This window comes from Trachypithecus francoisi, unplaced genomic scaffold (assembly GCF_009764315.1).
Source record: "Trachypithecus francoisi isolate TF-2019V2 unplaced genomic scaffold, Tfra_2.0 Lachesis_group0, whole genome shotgun sequence".
NCBI classification, from domain to species: domain Eukaryota; kingdom Metazoa; phylum Chordata; class Mammalia; order Primates; family Cercopithecidae; genus Trachypithecus; species Trachypithecus francoisi.
In genome coordinates this window covers 99,262,188-99,287,843 of record NW_022681453.1, presented here as the reverse complement: position 1 = coordinate 99,287,843, position 25,656 = coordinate 99,262,188, and the positions used below count along the sequence as shown (strand labels likewise).

General features: G+C 33.3%; 1 protein-coding gene across 3 annotated transcripts in view; it reads left to right on the top strand.

Annotated features, from left to right (window-relative positions):
* The window catches only part of CADM2 (cell adhesion molecule 2), a 1,094,949-nt gene extending 1,071,541 nt beyond the window's left edge, over window positions 1-23,408 (top strand). For all 3 annotated transcript variants that reach the window (XM_033211599.1, XM_033211598.1, XM_033211597.1), the window contains 2 exons: window positions 15,339-15,464; window positions 16,404-23,408. In XM_033211599.1, coding sequence (XP_033067490.1) covers window positions 15,339-15,464; window positions 16,404-16,522 — 245 coding nt within the window. In that variant the 3' untranslated portion in view covers window positions 16,523-23,408. The remainder of the gene's footprint in view (window positions 1-15,338; window positions 15,465-16,403) is intronic.
* Window positions 23,409-25,656: the final 2,248 nt, after the last annotated feature.

Sequence of the window (25,656 nt, the reverse complement as noted above, 5' to 3'; positions counted from 1 at the left end):
TACAATCCAACATGAAATGTGGTGGGAACACAGATCCAAAGCACATAATTCTGTGCCTGACCCTTCAAATCTCATGTCCCTCTCACATCGCAAAACACAATCATGCTTTTCCAGAAGTCCCCCAAACGTATAACTTATTCCACCACTAACTCCAAAGTTCAAAGTCTCATCTGGGACCAGGCAAGTCTCTTCCGCTTATGAGCCTATAAAATCAAAAACAAGTTTGTTACTCCCAAGATACAATAGGGGTGCAGGTGTTGGGTAAATACTCCCATTCCAAAAGGGAGAAATCAGCCAAAAGAAAGGGACTATAGGCCCCAGGCAATTTGGAAACCAAGCAGGGCAGTTATTAAATCTTAAAGCTTCAAAATAATCTCTTTTGACTCCATGTGTCACACCCAAGGCAGACATGGTTTGAGGGGTGGGCTACTAAGGCCTTGAGCAGCTCCATTCCAGTGACTTTGTAGAGTTCAGTCCCTGTGGCTGCTCTTATGGGCTGGCATTGAGTGCCTGAAGCTTTTCCAGGCACCCAGTGCAAACTGTCAGTGGATCTATCATTCTGGGGTCTGGAGGACAGCGACTCTATTCCCTGAGCTCCACTAGGCAGTGCCTCAGTGGGGACTCTGTCATGTCCCGCTTTGCACTGCCCTAGTAGAGGTTCTTCATTGTGACTTGGCCCCTGAAGCAGGTGTCTGCCTGGACATCCAGGCTTTCCATACACCTTCTAGAATCTAAGTGAAAGGTCCCAAGCCTCCAATCTTGCACTCTGTGCACCCACAGGCTTAACACATGGAAATCACCAAGGCTTAAGGCTTGCAACCTCTAAGTCAGTGACCCAAGCCGTAGCTGGGTCCGCTTGAGTCACAATTAGAGGTGGAGGGGCTGAGATGCAAGGAGCGGTGTCCCAAGGCTGCACAGAGTGGCTGGGCCCTGGGCCTGGCCCAGAGACCCAGGAGGACAGAATGAAACCACCTGTCATGGAGGGCCTGCTGCAAAGGTCTCTGAAATGCCTTCAAAGCCTTTTCCCTATTGTCTTGGGTTTTCCACATTGTCTTGGCTTTTTACTTATGCAAATTTCTGCAGCCCGCTTCAATACCTCGCCTAAAAATGGACTTTTCTTTTCTACCACATGGCCAGGTTGCAAATTTTCCAAGCTTCTATACTCTGCTTTCTTTTTAAATATAAATTAAAGTTATTCATCGTTTCTTGGCTTACACCATGTGATAGGATGTTAGAAGCAGCCAGATCCAATGTTGAATGCTTTGCTACTTCGGCATTTATTCTGCCAGATACCTTACATCAATACTCTCAAGTTCAAAGTTCCATGGATCCCTAGGGCAGGGGCTCAATGTAGCCAGTTTCTTTGCTAACACATAACTAACGTGACTTTTGCTCCAGTTCCCAGTAAGTTCTTTATCTTTATCTGAGACTTCCTCAGCCTGGAATTCATTGTCCATATCACTATCAGCATTTTGGCCACAACCATTCAACAAGTCTATAGGAAGTTCCCAATTTCCACTCATCTTGTCTTCTTCTGAGCCCTCCAAACGTTTCCAACCTTGCCTGTTACCAAATTCTAAAGTTGTTTTCCCATTTTTAGATATTCTATAGAAATGTCCTACTCCTTGGTACCAGTTTTCTGTATTAGTCTGTTCTAGCATTGCTACAAATACCTGAGACTGGGTAATTTGTAAAGAAAATTGTCTCACAGTTCCACAGACTGTACAGGAATCATGATGCTGGCATCTGCTGGGCTTCTGCAGGGGAGAAAGCCCGGGGAACTTAAAATTATGGTGGAAGCTGAAGGGGAGAGCCAGAACTTCACATGGCAGGAGCAGGAGGAAGAGAGAGCCGAGGGAGGTGCTACACACTTTGAAACAATCAGATCTCAGGAGAACTCACTCACTCACTATCATTAAAACAGCACCAAAGGGATAGTGCTAAACCATTCATGAGAAACTGCTCCCACAATCCAGTCACCTCCTATCATGCCCTACCTCCAACACTGGAAACTACAATTTGACATGATATTTGGTGGGGAAACAGATCCAATTCATATCAGTGACTTTAAAGAAACAACTTTGTTATTTGTTATTTTCTTGTGTTACTTTGTAAGACAGTTTGAACTCTTGGTGAACGACAAATTCTAGAAAAAAGGAAAAAAGGGATTTATGTGAAGGTAGGAGGAGAAAAGAAGAGAATGAAATAAGCACAATTTGTTACAGAAACATAAACAAACAATTACACTAATTTGGAAGAATGTTTATAACTACATGAAGTTTTCAACTGTAATTAAAATATGATTTATTTTAGGTTATCTATTTAATGATATCTATAAAAGACCCAGTCTGTACCTGTAAATTGTATTTGTATTGCTTAAGTAGAGGAAAGCTATAGGGCTCTATCATTAAAATTCTGGGACATTCTTTAGGTATTAGGTACTGCTTTGAAAAGTTTTAAAATTTTACTTTTATTACTATGAAATATAGTATGGAATATAAAATACAGATATTTTAACGTTGCCATTTAAATTATTCTTCAGCACAGTTGAAATGACTGTAGTGAATGCATCTTAGAGCTTTCAGTTAAGTCTTTTCATTTGTATGCTTGGCCTATACGGTTCTGTGCAATAATTGTTAAAATGAATAATTACATTTTATGCATAACAAGAATTTAGGCCCAGTGCTTTTTAACAATGATGTAGGACAAATTTTTACATATAATTATACTTCATATTAACTTGTAAGGGCAGAATTATTTTATAAGCATATTTGCCACTCATTAATATTTAAGTAAATTTCCTCTGAAGAATTTGTTATAGGCTTAGTTAGCTTCATTCTGCATACTTATTTCTCACATTTAAAAAATCAAAATCGATTAATTCATAGAGTATGCAAATTTTCTGTACACTTAAATAGAAAGCATTGTTGTAATTTAAGCACAGTATGTTTCTTACAAACTTTCTTTCTTTTTGGAACAATAAAGTGTATTTTATACTCACAAACATGCACGTAACTATTTCTGTCATATCAGTGTCTAGATCCATAACTATCTGATCACTACATTCTTGATGATAAGGTCATAGCAGCTCTTGATAGATATTAAATAAATAGCTTATATAAATAGCCAAATCTCCAAGGGTTAACTACACTGAAGTTTTATACCGGTATTTTTTTCTGAATTCATGTTATAAGAAATCAATAAATTTGATAAAACCTTCTTCCAAAATTCTTCCTATAGTGGAGTAAATTAATGTATTTAACAGATCCAAAATTAAGTGACATTCTAAGTTGGCTTCTGTAATATAATATTTGAAATATCCTACTACATTTTTAATTATATCCTATCAATTACATTAAGAGACTGGATTTTCCTTGAAGTCGAACATTTGAACTCTAAACATATTTTCTACATTATCTTTTGGGTCTAAATGCATTTTTTTGCGTGTACACTTGCCAAGAACTTATCCACCATGTATACTTGTGGTCGTTTTGGAAAGTAGGTTCTGGATTGGGAGATGCGGAAGAAACCAGTGATGTTTGGTCTTTGTTTTCTTCCAACGTCCTTGTGGAATAGTTTCAAAGGAGAACACAGCACAGAGAACAAAGAATCTCAGGAAAGGAATCCTCTCTACAATTTGGGAAAGCTGTTCACAAAAACGTGTGCTCAGGCATCCATAAGCCAAACAATTGCTTTTTAACACACAGTAATCATGATCTATCTTCTTGATACTAACTTTCCCTTACGAAAACTCTCTTATGCTGGTCTAATTCAGCTTGGGTCAGGTTCAGTTTTGCAGTTAGGAGCTTGGACAACAGCATAACAATAAATATTTACTAAAAAATTTAAATTTGGTAAGAAAATAGTAACTATGCTACAAGATCGATTTGTGGTTCTAATGAGTTTGTACTTATTTAATAAATTTAATAAAGTAATAAGAATGATTTTAATAAATATTAACTATTATTATCATATTTTGGGGGACAAGTATTGTACTAAAACTTTTGTATATATTATCTGATCAGATATGCACTAGAATTTTATGTGTCACCTACTATTATTATCCTGTTTAATAGATGTGAAAACTAAGGTAGAGGGAAGTTAAGAAAGTAACATATTGATCACATAGCTGGTGTATAAAGGACCAGTAACGGTAAGATGGGAGTGATTGAGTTACTTTCTATTTGAACATAACTTAGTAGATGAAAAAGTAATCCGAAAACATCTATTTAAGCTTAATATTTTAATATTTAAAGCAAGCACAAGCCTTCTCCACTGGTATGTGATGATATCTTTTTAATGATATATAGAAAAGACATATATTCATTATTGTAACTGAGGATCTGGTTCAATTATCATTTATAGTGGTTTTTAAAACTCATAAACATAGTTAATATAATTTATACTTATCACCAGAATAATCAATTCAAAAAATATATAACATACTTATTTGACTGTAGTGACTAGTGTTATCATATACATTTTAGAACTGACTTGTTTAAAAACATATTTTAGTAGAAATGGTATTGTGTGTCTAGTGTATTGGCTCATAAAAAATTAATATGTTTCTAACAGGTGATGTTTCTTTCCCATTTAAGTGTTTATTTTTCCATCAGATATATTTCTGCACATGGATAAATATCACAATCAATTAGTACAGCCTGAAATTTTAGAATAACGAGGAGTCTATAAATGATCTTATTGGCAAATATTTACTCTTTTTCTTCTGAAAGCATGCTTAATTTAATTATAATCAAATCATGTGTCCTTTTTTTTTTAGTTCAGCTTAAGAAGAAATGTGTTTAAACCTATGTTTTACTCTTAGGCAAAAATAATTGCATACAATATATTTAACTTCCATTCTGCTTAAACATAACTTAATTTATCTTTTTAGATTTTCATAGAATACATTGCCAAAATAGATATATGGCAATGTCATACTGAAGTCATTTATTTTTCTTCTTAATGGTTGTTCTTATTTATTTATTTTATGTGTCTAGGCAGAGAACAGTGATGTGTGAAGAGTTTGGTATTGTTGACATTGAAGGCAGGACAGCTCCAAGAGAGAAAGACATGAAGCAACAGAATAAAAAACAGCAATTTATATAGATCACATAAAATAAAAGTCACTGTGAAATGAATTTTAGTATATATATTTTTTCTGATAAAAGCAACCCCAACTACAAAATGCAGGCTTGTTGTATGACGTCTAACATTGTGAAACTCATTGTTTTATTTGCGTATTTATTGAACACCTTTTAGATATGACATATGCATATGTTCTGTCTTAGTGCATTTGGTCTGCTATAACAAAATACCACAAATTGGGTAGCTCATAAACAACAGAAATTTATTTCTCACAGTTCTGGATGCTGGGAATTCTGAGATCAAGGTGCAGGCAGATTCGGTGTCTGATGAGGGCCTGCTTTTTGGTTCATAGATAGTGTATTCTCTGTGTACTCCCATGGTGAAAAGGGCAAAGCAATGCAACTCTCTGGGCACTACCCTCTTTTTTTTTTTTTTTTTTTTTGATGGATTCTTGCTCTGTCGCCCAGGCTGGAGTGCAGTGGTGCGATCTCAGCTCACTGCAGCCTCTGCCTCCTGAGTTCAAGAGATTGTCCTGCCTCAGCCTCCTGAGTAGCTGGGATTACAGGAGCATGCCACCATGCCTGGCTAATTTTTTTCATTTCAGGGCACTAATTCTATTAATGAGGGAAGAACTCCCATGACCTAATCACCTTCCAAAATCTCCACCTCCTAATATCATCACATTGGTGATTAAGATTTCAGCATATGAATTTTGGAGGGACATAAACATTCAGACCATAGCAGATTCATTATAAACTGATTTTTTAACAATGACTGTTCTGAGAAAAGCAGAGCAGGTACATATTCTCATTCATAGACGGAGAAACTGAAACCCTACACTGGTCACGTGGAAACCAGAGTGAAATACTATTTCAGATGTCTGAGCTTAAAAAGAGACGACTATTTTATGAAGGAAAATTAGACTGTACATTATGTGCCCAGTGGATAACTTAGCTGACTCTTCCCAGCAGCAAATGGCCCCATGGTAATCCATGGCAATCCAAAAACTTATTTTATTTTCCCTTTGATCACCTAGATAGCCTTAAAAAACATTCTTTTCTTTCACTTTCCTCCTGTTGTCACACAGGTAATCTCCTCATGGAAAGTTCTCTCGCTTTATGAATGCCAGTGAGAAAGGAGGTGAAGCATTTTGTGAAGGGCCCTTAGTTCTAACAGCCGCACTGCTCTGCTGGTTGAGAGTCCTCTCTGGAGTTGTTCAAATTCTTCAGAGCTACAAAATTTCCTCACTTGAAATAGTCAAGGAAAGAGTAGCCTGCATTCCCCAGCAAAAAAGATCACCGAAAGGAAGAGAACTCTGCTAGAACCTACTTTTTCCAAAAATAGAAATACTATTTTCAGATACATTTTCCATTTAATTTTTGTTCTCAAGAACAAGGTGTCTTTTTCAAGGACATATTTTTATTTGTGCCCAGCACATTATTGATTATGTATAAATATAAATTAATAAAATTGATTGTGAAATAATGAGGATGTCTGTAAAGAATGAAGAAAGGATGAGCAGATCTGGTCACGAAAGGGGGCAGTCTTCCAAGGAGGGAAGCTGCAGTCCGATGCATGAAATTAGTGCGCAGAGCGGCAACACCTTCCTTCTGCACGCCTGGCAATCACACTGCACTCACTGAAGCATCTTGTCAATTGATTGTATCTCTAAGCTAAACAGCCTTGGAACACTAAAAACAAATCAAGCTAAAACAAAGAAAATGGTGATTTTATAATTAGTATGGCCCAAAACGTTGTGAATAGGAAACGTATGTACTCTCACAGATACCAACATGCGGGGCCATTTGTTTTCTATTAGCTTCATGGGAAAATAAAATTATGTTAAACTAAATACATTTTGAGAGGAAAGATTAAGTTTTGTGTTTACTTGGCTCTGCTTTAACCCATCATTGAAATTCTGTTGTATGATGTATCCTTAATTTAAAACTCATCAAGTTTCTACACATACTATGTATAGTTAAAACCATGTGTAAATCACTGCACAGATACGAAGAACTGTGTATTTTCATGTTTTCTATCTCTTAGATAGTATTCTTAAGCGCTTTTGTCAGAAACAGTAATTGTACATAAAATTAGGAGATAATAAGTGGCCCTTGAGTGAGTGCAGTGATGCATTTCTCTCCAAGGACTTTGCTAGTGCCATATGCTGTCAAAGAACAGTTTATTTTTTCCCCACAAATTATGTATAACCCTTTCTAATGTTGTACCATAGCGCCCCTCTTTCTGAATAGTTATTCTTTTTACATAGGGGAAAGTGGGTCCTTAAGTATATGGAAAAAATTCTAATTTGATGTTAGAATCAAATTATAAAAAGCAGTAATTAAGTACATATCTGGATGAGTCATTTATACTTAACACTAATTTCTAAAATATTTAGATAGTACCAGTTTTATTATAATTTAGTATTATGAAGGGACAGTGATCCATTGCTCAGCACAGCAAATTGGCATCTAAAAAAATCTCTGTTTGCAATTTGGCATAAGAATTTAATAGTATTCATTCACTCAATTTGCTTAACTCTTAGAACTGTGTAAAAGTGCTGTTGCAGCTATATACCAAGTGTAAGACACAACCTTTGTCTTCAAGAAAACTTACATCTTTGGAGAAAGATAAAACTTAAGCAAGTGAATTAATCCAGAGGGGTAAACTCCTGGATTAAATAATTTAAGGAGAATTGACATAGAGAGACTGATCACCGTTGTTTGGAATTTGCATGCACAGAGGGAAGGAAGTATGTCTTACAGGATGAAGCAGCATAAATAACAGAAGATTATTTAGCATGGATGGGCATTGGACTCTCCATCATGATAGAATAAAAAAGAATACAGACTATGTGGAAAAATCAAATGCTATAAATGACCTCAACCAGCTCTTGTTCCCAAAATAGTAGTCATCTTAGCCATACTAAAAATTGACTTTCATAATTTTACAGCTTTTCCAAGATTATTTCAAAACTAGTTTAAGCAAGCTGTTTCATGGTTTATCAATCTTTTATTAATAATAACTGATTTTCTGAGTACACACTTTACATACATTGAATAAAATTGCAATGTATTACATAGAGCCTGACACAGATTAAATACTCAACAAATTATTCTCTGATTTAATCCTCACCCATCAGACTGCCACCAGATTATTTTTCCATCTAATCTCATGTTATGCAAATCTTTCGTATTAATATTTTCCCTAGTCTTTCAAATAGACACTTAGAAGGGTTCACAGTTACCACGTGGAGTAAATTAAAAGTCCTGAATGAGTCTTTTAAAAGGCTGAAAAAGGAAACCTGTGTTTCTCTACATGGCAGCTTATACTTTCCAACTCTCTTTTTTTTCCCCCTCATAAAACTATCATTTGGATAGTGCTTCCTTTGTGTCAGACATTCTTCTAAGCCATTTAAGAGTATTGATACATTTAGTCACTGACAATGCTGGGAAATAAGTATTCACATTCTGAAGATGAGAAGGCTAAATGTAAAACTTGACCTATGTCACACAGATAGCAGTAAATGGTTTAAGATTTAGTGTAAACAATTTGTAAATCCAGATTTTGCAAGCAGTGTCTTCCACTTGAAACATTTTCACTGAGTTTTCTGTTAATCAAAATTTGACTTTGAAAATGTATTTATTTTAATATATAATAACAATTGAATAATAATCACTTTCTTTGTATAAAAATGTCCTTGGAACTTAATTTTAAAATATTTTGAATAAAATGATTTAAATTTTAGTTATTTACTACCATTATATTTATAACTGAAAATCAAATATAATAACTTAATAAAGGACATTTTATAAAAAAAAAAATTACATGGCCAGACACAGTGGCTCACACCTAGCACTTTGGGAGGCTGAGGCTGGTGGACCACCTGGGGTCAGGAGTTCAAGACCAGCCTGGTCAACATGGTGAAACCCTGTCTCCACTAAAAATACCAAAAGTAGCCTGGCATGGTGATGCAAGCCTGTAATCTCAGCTACTTGGGAGGCTGAGACAGGAGAATTACTTGAACCCAGGAGGTGGAGGTTGCAGTGAGCTGAGATCACGCCACTGCACTTCAGTCTGGGTGACGGAGCAAGATTCCATCTCAAAAACAACAACAAAAAATAAACAAACAAACAAACAAAATTCTAACACTAGAATGAAGAGCTATTTGCATTTATATTTTCTACATACTGTTATCTTAAAAGGCCAGAAATTCTTCATATTAGAGTTTGTACTTTGTATTTTAAGAACAGAAAACATGATAGACTAGACCCTTGATAAAACCCCAGCAATGATTTCAGAGATAGAATTACATAATTCAGGATTTCTCCATATTAAGATTTTAAATAAAACTATAAATTAGTGTTATTTTTCACTCTTGTAAAGATTTCAAATTACTGACCTTAGGTATTATAATTTGACATAACTTTCTCTTTGGAGAAATTTATGCTTCCTTTACAAAGCATCAAATAACTCTAAATGAAAGTTGTTAAATTCAGAAAGTGTTATGTTTACAGTATCTTTTGTGTTTTTTGCACTGTCAGGGAAAAGAGATTACTAATGTATTATCAAATCTCCTGAAATGTACTCCGATGTTAACAGGCTAATGCCAACAAATCATGGGCTAATGCTTGAGAATGAAAAATGATCTTTAACGATACATGATGAATTTATCTGAAGAATAACACAGACACAGTTCTCTGTTAAGAAATTTCAGAAGGTTTTACTTTGCCTTTTTATTGCTGTGAAATAGGAGGTAGATGTGAGAGGAAATATGAGAAATTCCCATTGAAATTTAGCCTTTAAATTATATATTCTTCCTGCATCATTCAGGTGATACTTATCCTCAATCCCAAACATTTGTTTTAGTTGCTAAGAATAAAAACTTAAGGAGAGACTCTTAGTTCTAACAGTTATGGGGATTTAAAAAAAAAAAAAGCATAGTCAAAAATATTACTTTTTAAAAAATACACTTACTTGTAGACATATAAAGTAACTTTTTTCATATCCATATTATCCTTAAAACCTTAAAATCCTATGAAAATATGTTGATTTACTTTGTCAATGAAATGAAAGGTAAAAGTTGAAGTATTTCCTTCACAGATTATAAGAATGAATAGGATCAAATCAATATATGTTATAAATTAATTTCTTCAAAAGTTATGTTCATCTATCTCTGAATGTATCTCAAACAAACTGACACAATAACGAACATGAGAAATTTAAATTGATCTACAACAAATTTTCACAGGTCAAATCGTTTTAATGTCAAAAAAAAAAAAAAGAAAAAGAAAAAAAAACAGGAAAGGGAAAACGGCCTACATATATAATCTGAGATTCTACTGTAAGAATGAAGATTATAGGCAAAAAATATCAAATGAATCAATCATAGGGAAATGAAACCTTTCCCTAACAGTGACCTGTATCCTAAGACACTACCTCCATTCCATTCACTAGGTACAGATGTCATATAATTCAAATTTCAGTTGCAAAGAGAGCTGTACCTGAATTGATCTACAGCGTTAAGAATCAGCAGGAAATGCCAGCAGCATCAGAACAGAGAGTCTTTGTTCAAGTCATCCCAATAGTAGGATTAAAAATGAGAAAAGAAAATTCAAGGATGTGTAAAGAGTATTTATTAATTTATTTATGTTCGAGACAGGAACTCTGAGTACCTTAAACCTCTTTTTCCTTATAAATTACCCAGTCTGCGGGTATGGCTTTATTAGTAGCATGACAACAGACTAATACAGAAGGTGTACAATTTAATTAAAAAATAATAACGGCCGGGCGCGGTGACTCACGCCTGTAATCCCAGCACTTTTGGAGACTGAGGCAGGCAGATCACGAGGTCAGGAGTTCAAGACCAGCCTGACCGATATGGTGAAACCCCATCTCTACTGAAAATACAGAAGTTAGCCGGGCGTGGTGGTGCATATCTGTAGTCCCAGCTGCTCGGGAGGCTGAGGAAGGAGAATCACTTGAACCCAGGAGGTGGAGGTTGCAGTGAGCCGAGATTGCACCACTGCACTCCAGCCTGGGCTACAGAGCAAGGCTGTCTTAATAACAACAACAACAATAATAATAATAGCTTTGAATATTTTATTAATATATTATTAATTTTAACAATATTATCAAGTATTATTTATTAATTATTATGACGACTATGTTCTAATTATTATAATATAATCATATATTATATAATGATCAATATTATAACTATTAATATTAATTTATTTTTAATAATTATTAATATAATTATTAATTTATTATTAATAATTATTAATGTTATTTACTGTTGGTAATTATTATTGATATTAATTATTAATATAATTACTAATTTATCTTGATATTTAAATATTTTCAATGATTGAAAATTTTAAGAACAGAAAATAACATTAATGCAAACATATGATCCAATATCAGAAAACTACACAACTTGCTAAAAGACACTGAACGTGTGAATTGTTAAAGAATCATGCTGATTCTGGATAATACACTATATAAAACAAAATATATTTATAAGTTTATAAATCCCAATAAATAATCTGTTATATTTTGATTCTTCCAAAATTTTTCTGAACTTGATAGGGAGTGTCTTTTAGAAGTCCTTCAACTGATTTTTAAAACCATAATACTGGTGTAAGATTGGGCATACAGATCACTCATATAGACTAGAATGTGCAGAAACATATAAAATATATGGACAATTATTTTAGAAACCTATAAAATATACAGACAAATATTTTATATACAAAATTGATAGACAATTTATTTTTAAAAATAAAATTATTGATGAAAGAAATTGTGTGGAAGTCAGCTGGCTGTAAAAACAAAAACAAAGTTGTATTTTAACACTTTAGCCTCAAGTCATAGACCAAAATACATTTTACAAGGATTAAAGTATAACAAAAGGGTTAGATGACCATATAGATTTACATGCATATAATCTTATTGCAAAAGTATTTTATTCCATGACCCTCAAGCCATGTGTCATACATAATAATTTAATGGATTTGATTACATAAAGTTGTAAGACTAATCTATCTGAAAATACCAAAAATGAAAAATAGAGAACTTGTTAAAAAATGTGAATCTTTATGTAAAGAGAGCTGTTAAAACAAAATTTAAATAGAAAAATGGAAAAATTGCATAGACAGGCATTTCAAAATTAATGAATTAAAATAGCAGAAAATGTTTAGACATTATTATGTCAACCTGTAATTTCATTAATCCAAAACATTTAAATTTGGATGTTACTTTTCCACATTGGAATGGCAAATTTTTTAAAAATTATATTTTGATGTTAATACAATATGAAGAAAAGAATCCCTCAGGCACTGTTGATGGGGGAGGGGGGTGAATTTGCACAATTTTTCGGCAGTGTACATTGACAATATTTATCAAAAGCCTTTACAAAATATTTATACCATTGATCCAGAAATACTTTTTAGAATTCATCTTCAGGAAAAAAGACAGGTGCAGAGATACATGAACAAAAATGATTTCTAAGTTCTCTAAAAGAGTGCCCATTTCTGAAAGATATTCAGCAAATATAATGGATATGATTTATGGCTGTATGTGGAAACTTGAGCAAGAGGTGGATTTTTAAACTGATTCCAAAGTATATCGCAAGTAATATGAATAGTGAATTCAGAAATATGACAGGTTTATTTTTTCCTCATTTTTGGAGATCCATAGGCAATGATAGAAATGTAGGGAAATACAAGAAATAGATATTAGAGAGCTAAAATTAACTGTCATAACTTTAATTTTAATGGTTAATGTTTTTAAAGTAAAGCTTCCCTGCCTCCCATATCCTCGCAATAAGCATTTCAAAGGTGTATCATTAGGCTGGATGCAGTGGCTCACACCTGTAATCCCAGCACTTTGGGAGGCCAAGGTGGGTGGATTTCTTGAGGTCAGGAGTTCGAGACTAGCCTGACCAACATGGTGAAACCCTGTCTCTACTAAAAACAGATACAAAAATTAGCCAAGGCTAATTAGCTATGGTAGTGGGCACCTGTAATCCCAGCCACTTGGAAGGCTGAGGCAGTAGAATCACTTGTACCTGGGAGGTGGAGGTTGCAGTGAGCTGAGATCATGCCACTCACTGAACTCCAGCCTGGGCAAAATATAAAACAAAACAAAACATAGTGTGCATTGTTAATTGGGCTTTTTTTTTTTTTTCAGAGATTTTTACTTACTTCTTTGACTCTCTTATCTTCAACTTTCATCTCCTGAGGTCACCCAGGAGGGGCTTACATGTGTGAGGATTTTTTATTGGCTGAGGCTTCATGTAGTTGTCTAGAATACAAATCACTTTGTTTAATCAACTGTAAGAGAGACTGGAAAATGCCTAGTTCTAATAACTGAAAGCAAAGAAAATATTTATCAGCTAGAAATCTCAGCCCCAATATACCCTTCTGATCACCAAATATTTTTTCACCTCATTTCCTTTACACACACCACTACCACATCCCATCTAAAGAAACAAACGAAAATTCCGTCAAACCAAGGTATCCCACTCAAAGCTCAAGATTTTCAGATATGCACAATTCTCTTCATCATATCTGCTGAAAAGAAGACAAGTTATTAGTGCTCCTCTCCATCCCATGCACAATCCACATGATAGAAGAGAAGCACTCCTTGATTACATTTACTCCCATTTGAAATTAAAGGAAGAATGGTATGCACAGGGTAATCAGGGATCTGTAGCAATTATAAAAACACGCCAGGCTGGCATGACCAGGTCCCTCTGTCTTGGAAAGGGTTGTTGTTCCCTGAAGAACCTGGATTCTCCTCTATTCATTCTTTTTGCTTTCCCAAATTCTACCTTCTGTTGAGTTCAACCTAGTTAGTCATAGTCCATGACTCTATTTGAAGTAGGTGTTGGAGAGTATGTCCTCCATCAGGGATACACAGCTTTTATAGTCCACTTTTTGCATTTAGCAAGTTTAGGTGTCTAGAGGTTGTTTGAAGTTTCAAACAGTCAGACTATTTTTTCTTTCTGTCTAGACATATGATCCTTTGACACAGAGTTACATTAAAAATACAGAAGACTCACAATCTATTTGTCAGATTAATGTTCCTATAATCCATCCCTAGTTTTTGAAGGCATTCTTGCCAAGCCTAATTTATTTCCTTGCTTTAGCTCTCTCTTAAATCCATTTGTAAATTATAAATAGCTATCCGGAGGCTATCTGCAACAATGAACCTGGGAGATCAGGAAGTACAATCAATCTGATCTTTGTCACAGGGCTGTCTTAGTGGATTTTATTGCCCAGGTCTTCACTCAGTTTTATCCCTTATTATGTGATTTCTATGAAGAGCTAATTTTCCAAATTTTTGAGGGCCCAAATGTCTGGGTATTCTTTTGGCCTTTTCATTTCTTCTTGAAAACTGGCCATCCTTTTCTGGGCTGATCTCTTGCCTGTAAAATCCTATTGAAGGCACAATATAAAAGTATATTATTAATTTGTCTCTTTCCAATCGCTTCCTGTAGAATCACAAGTTCCACTGGCATTTAAATCTTGATGCTGAGTATTAATCTTCCTCTTTCTATCAACAGCATTTAACAGAGTCCCTACCCCTGCTTTCCTGCCAAAATACATTCCTCCCTTTGATCAACTACAGTGTTTTCTCCAGTATCACTTCCTATCTGACTGTTCTCTCTTTTTCAGTCTGCAAAACTGGAAGTTCTTCCTCTTCCTGAATTTTAAATATGGAAGTTCCCAGTGGTCAGTTCTCAGACCTCTTCTTTTCTCCATCTAGACACCCATGGGTGAATTAGTCAATTTCCATAGCTTTAAATAATATTTATATAATGATAAATCTCAAATATCATTTTTGGCCTTAGACTTTCTCATGACATTATTTTAACTAGATAACAATATAGTTGTGTTAGTCACCTCAAAGAAATATACAGGCATACACACACATATTTTCAGATGGAGGTGAGGAGGAAGGAACGGCCTATAACTATACAAAATTATATATGTATATTTGCTTATCCAATCTTTTCCTTAAAATGTAAGCTCAATGGCAATAGTGATTGATGTATCAAATGTTATATCCCCAGATACCTTGTATATTATAATATTTGTTCACAGGATGATTGGTGTAACACACATTAATGTATTATTTAATAAAAATTGTGTTAATTTTCAAAATAATTCATTCTAATGCAGTTATGTATTCTATGACTAAATAACACATTAACTGGAACAATATTTTCCTCTCTTTTCCAGATCCTAATGCTTTGGCTGGCCAGAATGGCCCTGACCATGCTCTCATAGGAGGAATAGTGGCTGTAGTTGTATTTGTCACGCTGTGTTCTATCTTTCTGCTTGGTCGATATCTGGCAAGGCATAAAGGTAGGTTATATTCAGTCAGAGTACTCAACGTTGGCAAAATATTCTAGACTAGCTTCATTATAAAATATGACATCAGTGCATATACGTTTCTGTCCACGTGTGTAGAATAGGGAGATAGAGAGAAATGCTAAATTATTTCAGCGAATTCTTCATTATTTTACTTAAATTTAAAGTTGAATTGGCTTAACAAAATAGTGTTTAGCCAATGGCTAGATGTCAGAGAGTAAGCCATTGGCTCAGAAAAATAGAAAAAAAGAGAAGAAAGTTTGTAATTTATGTCTAGAACTGAAATCCAATTATAACTATTTGGTTGATGTTTTTGTTTGTCAGTTTGTGAACATCTGTGTAGCCATATGTAGTGAGGAAAATATATATTGTGCAATGGGCCAGGTACCACTTTATTAATATAACCTACTTTTAAAGAAGTTTACCAAAATAAACGGTGATGAGTTGATAATGACCATTTTTAAGAACGTAACAAAATATAGTGCCAGCTACTGGGGAGGCTGAGGCAGGAGAATGGCGGGAACCCGGGAGGCGGAGCTTGTAGTGAGCCGAGATTGCGCCACTCACTCCAGCCTGGGCGACAGAGCAAGACTCCGTCTCAAAAAAAAAAAAAGAAAGAAAGAAAAAGATCTTAACAAAAGATCCTGATTGCTACAGCTATAAGGTTCACATTGATTTTATCCATCATTAAAGAAGTCACAATTACTTATTACCCATTTCAGTTTGGCCCTTGCCTGTAGTAAATCAAGGCATAACTTCACCTGCAGGATACCTGAAAACTGAAAGGAAACAGTTCAACTTTAGAAGAGTCAATCGGGTAGCATATTAGGTCTCAAAAATCTGGCAAAAGTTTCTTCCTAGATAATGTAGCTTTAATGCTCGGTATTTTACCAGTCTCACAGAGCTGATATATTTTTCTTCCAATATATGCAGGAACATATTTAACAAATGAAGCTAAAGGAGCTGAAGATGCACCAGATGCTGATACAGCCATTATCAATGCTGAAGGCAGCCAAGTCAATGCTGAAGAGAAAAAAGAGTATTTCATTTAAGATGCAGGCCAAGATTCTGAGTTTTACTACCAGGCTGACTGCTGGAGAAAACTGGCTATCATCTTTCAGAATTCATTTCTACCATCGTCTGCTACCCTTATTAACTCCCATACTGTACTGCTATCAGTAGCCAGTGTATACCAACAATCAGCTGTTGAAAGCATCATTCTTTAATTACTGTACCATCCATAATGCAGGACATTTCTTACTGCCTAAATTTCACACCATTGCTCTTTTAACATACAGTGCTTGAATATACAGCCTTAACAATGTTAATCATCTCCTTGGATCATGATACTGAGTGATTTTTATACATTAAAAAATGTGTGCAGAGTTTTTTTCCCCCCATTTCTTCCCCTTTAAGTCATAGACCTTATCAGTTTACCATTGGACAGCTTTCACAAGTAACAGGATTAGGGAAGGACCTAATGTACTTAAGATTAATTGAAGGTTAGAGGTTTACAATTACTGTTTTCTACATGTCTGTCTTCAAAGACAACATGTTTTGGAAACATATGTCCTAGAAAACATAAAATTAAAAAGAAAACACTATAGTGTAGTTTTTGGACTGTTGGAGATTATACTGGTAAAGCTGTATCGATTTGCTATGGAAATACAGTATTTGATACAGCAGCCATGTGTACAAATTGCAATCATGACATGATATCTGCTATAATTATATAGATCTTACTATTAGGATATTGTAGCTTCATTTACCAATAAATTATTCCAAATGATTTACTGCTTTTGGAATCACAAAGATTTCCTTCATTTCTCTAATTTGATTCTATAATTTATTTGCTTCGTAAAGATTCACCTGCCTAAACAATATTGAAGTATCCATAGGGCACAATTTTGAGACATTTTAGTATCTGTATATAGTGCATATAATAAATCCAATTACACATTATTTGATACATATTTAACTTTTTTGGCTGTACGTAATTCAGTCATAAGTAAGCATTTTCTAACGTCCATTATATCCCTTTAGATATTACTTAAACCAATATTATAAGTAGATAACATGTATTAGTATTTTTGTCTGTATGTCCTAGCACTGTTCAACAACACATTTTTCTAGTTCTTGTTAATTTTTATTTGTTATAAATGGAAGCACAATGTTATAAGGAAAGGTAATTTTAAGCTAACAACCAGTGCACAGCCTCAGGTTTTAAATTACAACCACAGTTGAATAATAACCTAAAAATAAATTTTAGTTTGCGAAAAATTTACAAATTTTCATTTTGCAGTTCCAGAGCTGCTTACCTATGTTGGTTTGCCAAAAAGAAGTGTTTAAGATATGTTTTCTGTATAAATGAACTAATTCTTTATATTAAATTCCTGTCTATGCATTTTGTGAGGTACAAACTGATGAAACAGTGAGTGATAGAGAATTTCTGCCATGCTTTTAACTCCAAAGTGAAAGTCTCTTTCTCTGGATTATTTTAAAATTTTGGTGTATTTAACCATTAAGAAATGCTGTATTCTTAAATATGACACAGTCAATCTAAAGTCTTATTATTTCTTCTAGTAAAATAAAATATTGTTAGATTAGTTCTCATGAAATTTATTATATGCTAAAGAATAAAACTCCAGTTAGATTTCAAAAAAATCCAATTTACAAGCATTGCACCTTTAAGAAGAAAACAAATATGACAATATGGTAGCTATACTTGTGATGTCTGACGCATGATGGCCTATGGTTTTAAAAATAGTATTGTGGAATATATTTTGGGGGAATAAGAATGGTTGAGTGCAACATCATGTATTAATATCAAATGAAAGACAAGGGTGCTGTATCTTAGAGTATTTATCAGTAAAGTATAAATCTTTTAAGGAAAATGTTAGAATTTTAAAGTTTTTTTTGATTGTTCAAGCATTTATCTTGTTGATTTCTTATAAAAGAAAAAGGATGATGTCAGTCAAACAGCACTTTTCCAGAATATACAGAACATAAATAATATGATGTGGTTGAGTGTTAACATAATAAATCATATACAGTATGACATTTTAAGGAAATAAGTCTGCATTGATGTGATTGCATGCTTGTTTTTACAGTTCACTCCATACCATCTGTGGAAAAATGCAATAATATGTTAATATACTATGGTAGTTTGAGAGAATCAGGTAGGTGCTACTAGACACATTGAAACTAGAATAGGTTTATAAACTGTTCATATCTTTCAATGCATAATCTTTAGAAAGACTCCACAAAGCAAAATTCATCCTGTTAGTACGAAATGGAAAGGTTCTTATTACAGAAGTAAGTTGTACAAACTACATCATCAATTACTATTTAAAGCCTAATTTCAGGATGCACTTACAAAATTGCTACTCTTCATTGATGCTGTATTTACATCCTTCTTCATTTCATCTATATTCTACTTGGCTCCAACAACTAAATTATTGCCTAAATAACTCAATCATTATTTATAGCACTGTAAAATTAGAAATTCAAAATTGGTTGCTTTTCAAGATTTTTGACTCTTTTAACCCTTCAGAGTAATATAAAATCTCATTAGAACTCTTATAAATCCAGTTAGCTAAAACAACTAGATTATTATACTAGTTATAAACACTGGTATATTATAATTTGTGGGATCTAATCAAATGTTTGCCTGTTAAATACAGTTTGATTTAAATTAGATATGTTCTGAACTGGAGAAAATAATAGCAATGAAGTTATATTTTCATACCTTTAAAAATTATTTAATTTTCAACCAAACAAAAAATAAATTGTAAAAATTCTGCCCATTTCTATTCCAACAAGTCAGAAAATAATGACATAATATTTCGAAATGAGAATGATGTCAATTGCATTGTCTGGAACGTGCACACTTGTGTGCACATAGAGTCAATTTCTGTCTCTTCTAAGTGAGCACAGTAGGTAGGGAACTCAATGGAAGCAGTGTGCACACACACACACCCTTAGTAGAATATGGAGCATTATTCTTTACCAAAAGTAGCTATTCTCTGCCAGTGTACTGTTTACAGTGTAAATTGATTGTCCTCCATCAAAATCAAGTCTAAGCAACATTTTTCTTTCTTTCTTTTCTTTTTTTTCAATTTTTGCGTGTTCTAGATAGGATTATTATCAAATTTAGGAGGAAAAATAAATGTTTGTGACAGAGCGCATGAGCAGAGTATTGATGGTGTGCATGTTCGTGTGTGTGTATATGTGTGTGTATAAGAGAGAAAGAGAAATAGAAAAGAGAGAGAAATTTCAACTTGTTTTCTTTTACCAGAGAATCCAAGAAGCAGTTTAAGGAACCTGATATTGGAGTTTAATCTAGAAACTGGATGATCTCATATTGATTCAAGATGCTTAATCTTTCATTGAAACCCCACAATTAAAATAACAAATAGAGAAAGAAAACTAACTTTCGAAATATGGCAAAGAAACTAACACCTCATTTATTTTTATTTCTTTGTAAAAATATAAATATCTCAATCAAAAGTACAAGCTCATTTGTAATTATGTACTCATGATTGTAACAGCATTGAGATTCCATATAGGCACATGTATAGCAGCTGTTTGACAGTGATGGCTCTTCCATGTAACATAGCAGTTATCGTGTAATTTAGTGCCACTTATTGCAAAGTGTTACCAAGGGGAACATTTCAAATGCTTTTGGTTTTTCTTTGGACATCAAGATAATTTAGTGGACAACAAATATGAAATTTTACATTATGCTTTTTAATTGTGGAGAAAATGCAAAACCTCATGTTTTACTGCAACTTTCCCATGATACTGCTAATTACTTAAGAGTCGCTCAAATTGCCCAATATTATTTCCCTTTGCAAATGGTAATTTCTGATAAAACAATACAAAACAAAAAATAACCAGTAATCACAGCCGAATAAATGAAACACCTAATGATAATTACTGTTGAGTAATGCTTTTTATTAAGTGGCACAAAGTACACACTAAAAACTATGCAAAATATAGGTAACTACAGTGTACGTACATGTAAGTATCTTGTACTTGCTGTGTATGGGTGTTGGAAACCCATGTAATTATAATATGCATTTTGAATATTGGGAAAGAGGAAATCTTAGTGTAGATAATAGAATTTGTTTTGAAATATACACTGGCAATATTGAAATATACTCAGTGCAATATCTGCAGTTCTGTTGCTGGATACTTAATGCAAAGGGATTTTAAAGAATTCTTCAACAAGGTCCAAGAGGTTGCTAATCTTCACCTCTCACACACTAAAGCATTCATTAAAAATACAACTAATTCAAGGACAAGTTAAGTTTTTCTTATTAATGTGACACAGTAACATTTTTATTTGGATTAGTTTTTAGTGTTATTGCAGAGAAAGAAATAACCTGAGTTTTAAATTTCGATTCATATCTCATTGAATTGGGAATTCTTCAGTTTTCTTTGAAATGTGTGCATGTTTTCATAGATTGTGGTACTTTTATTATAAGTACAAATGTAGTCAATGAAAGAACATAGGGTACTTTTAATAGTTAGTCACTGTATCTTAATGGGAATTTTTAAATATCTTTTCTTTTTCTATTCATTTTTTCCCTTTCTCTCTCTATTCTACCCCCGAACAAGCCCTTTGCACTTATACCCTTCCAAAGGCAATGGATTGAAAGTAGCAAGACAATAAAGAGAGTTAAAGGGGACAACATATAAGAATGGGTTCTAAAATCATCAGCATTTTTATGTATTGAGATTATTAATACTGAATGCAATAGTTATTGGATATAGCTGGTAAGTTCTCTGCCATGCACACTTACAATAATCCTTCTACCTCTCACTTTTAACATGGGCTATGATACTTCAGTATAAATAGAGGAAATAATTATTTACCAGATATCCCAGGAAGCATTCTTACGGAACTATTATAACAGTGCACTCCCCACCCCCTGGGAAATCTCAGAAGCCAAGTTCTTCAGTGTATTCTGTGGTGTATGAATCTGCATTTGTTTTTCCTTTTCTATCATTAGATTTTCCTAAAGGCAAAATATTATAACTTTATAAGAATAGTCCTTCTCATGCCTATTTAATATTTCAATGTTAATATAATTGTATTGATTTTTTAAAATAATTAAAATGGCAACACTTTGCGATCCAATCTGATATTTAATTTTTAAAATGTAACAATTTCTTATAAATTCGTGGTGTGTTTTAAGTAAAAATCATGTATATGAATTATTTTACCAAGTAGTATTATCTGTATGAGACAAATTTAAGTATTTTAAAAATTTCTCCTTATTAATAAATAATCCTCATATAATGCACAGTATTGCCACAAATGCCCACTTCATTTTGTCTGCATAGACATATTAAGAATTTTGCAATGATGTAATTTAATTATCCTAACAGAAATGACAGACTCTTCTGTAGGAAAAAATAAAAACATGAATATCTCAAATTATAATGGTGAATCTCTAAAATATGCTTAAAGTAAGATGTTTCTATGTTATGTGGTTATGTTATCAATAATATTTGGTTGATCTTCACATATTTTATATGCATATATATATCAAGAAGTGATATATATATATATCTTGATATATATATACACACACACACATATATATATATCAAGAAATGTATGATTATTTTGGAGAGAATGGGCCCAAATGTGAAAGAGATGTAAAAAACAAAAAACAAAAAAAAACAAAAAAAACCACTATTTTCCCCTACGAAACATACTGTATATTTCAAAAGAAGAAAAGTTAAAAGATATTTGAAGATTGCAGGGGCAAAGCAAACACCTACCAGGGCTCGGCACTTAAGCACTTTTCCACATCCAGGGTCAAAGCAGCAGTGACTACATGGACTTTTAGGTGCGGTATGAAATGCAACATTACACTTACAAACAGTACTGTCAAACCTCAAATGCTTTATTTCTTCAGATACTTTTTCGTGTACATGATACTAGTAGACACTTTTCTCTTTATATTTACTGACAGTGAAAATCATACGCAATAAAATATTGATGTTTGAAAGCAGTGGTCACCAATTGGTTAAAAAAAACTATGAAATGTAAACTGAATTGTTATATCTCTATCCTTTTTGCTTTTCTCTGTGTTTTTAATGTATTGAATAAATCTCATAAATAGAAAGAACAAAAATCCAGACATTTTTCAAAGCTAGTACTCTTTCTCCTTATAAATGTATACAATTTTAATCTTTTTTCAAATTTATTTAACTGTACCTACTGTACTTATTGTAGATTCTATGATGCAGTCAAGTCATAACCCAAGGATTTATGAATTTGAGATTACTGACCTGTTTTCTTCATATTGCATTCACATCAATATTCGTGAATTTGTTGTTTAGCTTTTCATTCAACCAAAAAATACTCCCTCAAGAAAGCTCCATTTAAATGTTTAAACATTTCAACACAACCAACATTAGAACAAGTCTGCCATGCTAAAAATAATTTAAAGACTTATCTCTGAAAATGGTATCCAGAAATGCAGGTGTTCCCAGTAATGCAGCTTCAAAAATAAAATGTGCTATTTATATGACATGAAATTCATAACTTTTGGAAGGGTATATTTATGACAGCATAAAAAATAAATTCTGTGCTATAAAGAAGATCCAACAAAATTAACCATATAAGCACAGAAAATGGAGAAACACAGTTACTGAATCTATGCTTGTCATTAACATTTTCAAAAAACAAAATGCATATTGTAATATTAGGTACATGACACTTGCATGTTGATATGCCTATATACTTACAAAGTATTCAATGTGTACTTAGCGGCGTTTAAAATATGTCATGTACAACTCTTATAAACATTTTTACAGGGTTCCCATTTGCACTTCATTTTTCAGTATAGTCTTGTCAGAAAAAAATTGTCCGATAAATATGGAAAAATAAAATTTGAATTTTAGTTATCTGTTGGACATTACTGAATTGTCTATTCATTTAGTACATTTTCTTAACCTTGAAAATAGACATTGAAAGATGGAACTTTCTTTTTTCCAGTGAATGGTCATTAAAATGATGGTACAAAACATTCTTTATGCCAAAAACATCATTTTTAATACCTTTTATTCAACTGCATACATTATCCATCCATTTTAGTTTTCCTCGATGACGCCCATTTTACTTGTAAATTTCTAAATGGAGGTTTTAAAAATTAAGCATCAGTAAAATAAATGCTATCTAATTTGTACAACATTTAATCATTATTCCTTGGAATATATGAACCTTGTAATATGATGACTAAGGGTTAAAAAAAAAGTTGCTGACTTAGGGAAATTTGCTTGAGATTGCCAAAATTTTAAAACTCTGTAAAGGTAATTTTACATTCACTTACGTGTGTTTACTAATGTTGAGTAGGAACAGAAGCAAAAATACCTAAACCTATTTTTTTTAACCTTCGCACTCTAGCCAGTATTATATATTTCAGCTACCTAAGATAATGCAATTAATCATATATCCAACCTAAGCTTCTGCCAATAAGGATTTCAGATAAGCTTTTAAATTTATGGAGGATTTTCTTTGTGTCTTTGGAAGTTCACTTACCATAAAGTATTTTATAGTCTACTTTAAATAACAGATTTTGTTATACAGGGTAAGCCAAAGGCTGTACAAGACTTAGTGTCATTGGGTCTCATATTTGTGTTAGACCATGAAATATTCCATTAAAATTTATCTGTAAATACAAGGCAAGATTTTGTATCTGGTTTATTTTATTAAATAACATTTTATTTTGTTTTTAATTCACATTTTTTCATTTAATATTAAAAAATGCCCTGCATTACAAGTTAGGAAATTTGACACTGTATCGAAGATCGGGTAAGCACATCTGAAAGAAAATAGTGGCATTTGAAGTAAAACGTTCATCCACGTGTCCTTTTTTTAAAAAAAAAAATTACCCAAAATGCCCACTGTTATGCAGCTTTTCAGCTGTGTACAAATATGGAACCCATGCTTCGTAGGTAAATCAACTCTGTTTTCATAATGGCAATACTTACTTTGATCAAATAATGTATAGAATTGAAGGCACACGAGAAATTCTGGTTCATACAATTCAATAAATGATATTAAGTCTAAGTGTTATTAATAATTGGGTTTTGATGCCTATGAAGCCCTTCATGATATGATAATTCCAGGATAATGCTAATATGTAACAGTGTACACATTTAAACTAAGAGGTTCCAGGAAATGTACAGTTTTTTAAAAATTTCAAACCACACTTTATCTGTTTTGTAAAATTTAAGAATTTTTATCCTCTAGTATTTTGAAACCTAGAAAACATAGAAACGCATAGAGAAAAGATTAAAGGAGAAAAGCAGTTTCTCGGTTTCATTTCAAATACCAGTTAGGCTGCTCTGTGTTACATGTAATTTAATCAACACATAACTATAGGCTTAGGTGAGGGTTAGGCTTAAGTTTAGGAAAAAAAAAAATACAACAACTATTGAACACCTATATTGTCATCAGTCCACCTCATGAACTTTAGCAAGAACCTGAACACAGTATTTTGTGCCGATACCTTCATAACTTAGCTCTGTAATATAATTAAATTATCCTTCCAAGAATTGTTGTTTTCTTCATATTTAAGTATTCCTATGCTGAACGGAGGAATGGGGAAATTCAGTGCGTTTAAAAAAATTATAATTATACATCTTATGATTTAAGCAAACAAAAAAATTACAAATGAATGAGCTATCTTTCAACTACTGTTTATTATCTGAAGTTTGATATTTTGCTACGTTGATTAGAAAAAGTCTGACTAATAAACAAATAGCTTACTGCGCTAGAATATATAGAAAAATCACCTTTTTTTTTTTTTTGAGACCGAGTTTCATTTTGTTGCCCCTCAGCCACCTGGGTTCAAGTGATTCTCATGCCCCAGCCTCCTCAATAACTGGCATTACGGGTGTGCGTGCCCATGCCCCAGTACTTTTTTATACTTTTAATAGAGACGGGATTTCACTATATTGGCAGGCTAGTCTAGAACTCCTGGCCTCAAGTGACCACCTCAGCCTCCCAAAATGCTGGGATTACTGCTATGAGCCACCGCACCCGGCAAAATCACCTTCTGAAGACTGGCCCAAACAATGACTAGAATGGGTACCTTACTGAGAGTCCTAAAAACACATGCCTTGCACATTCTACCAAAACATTCATTCATTTTGTCTTTAC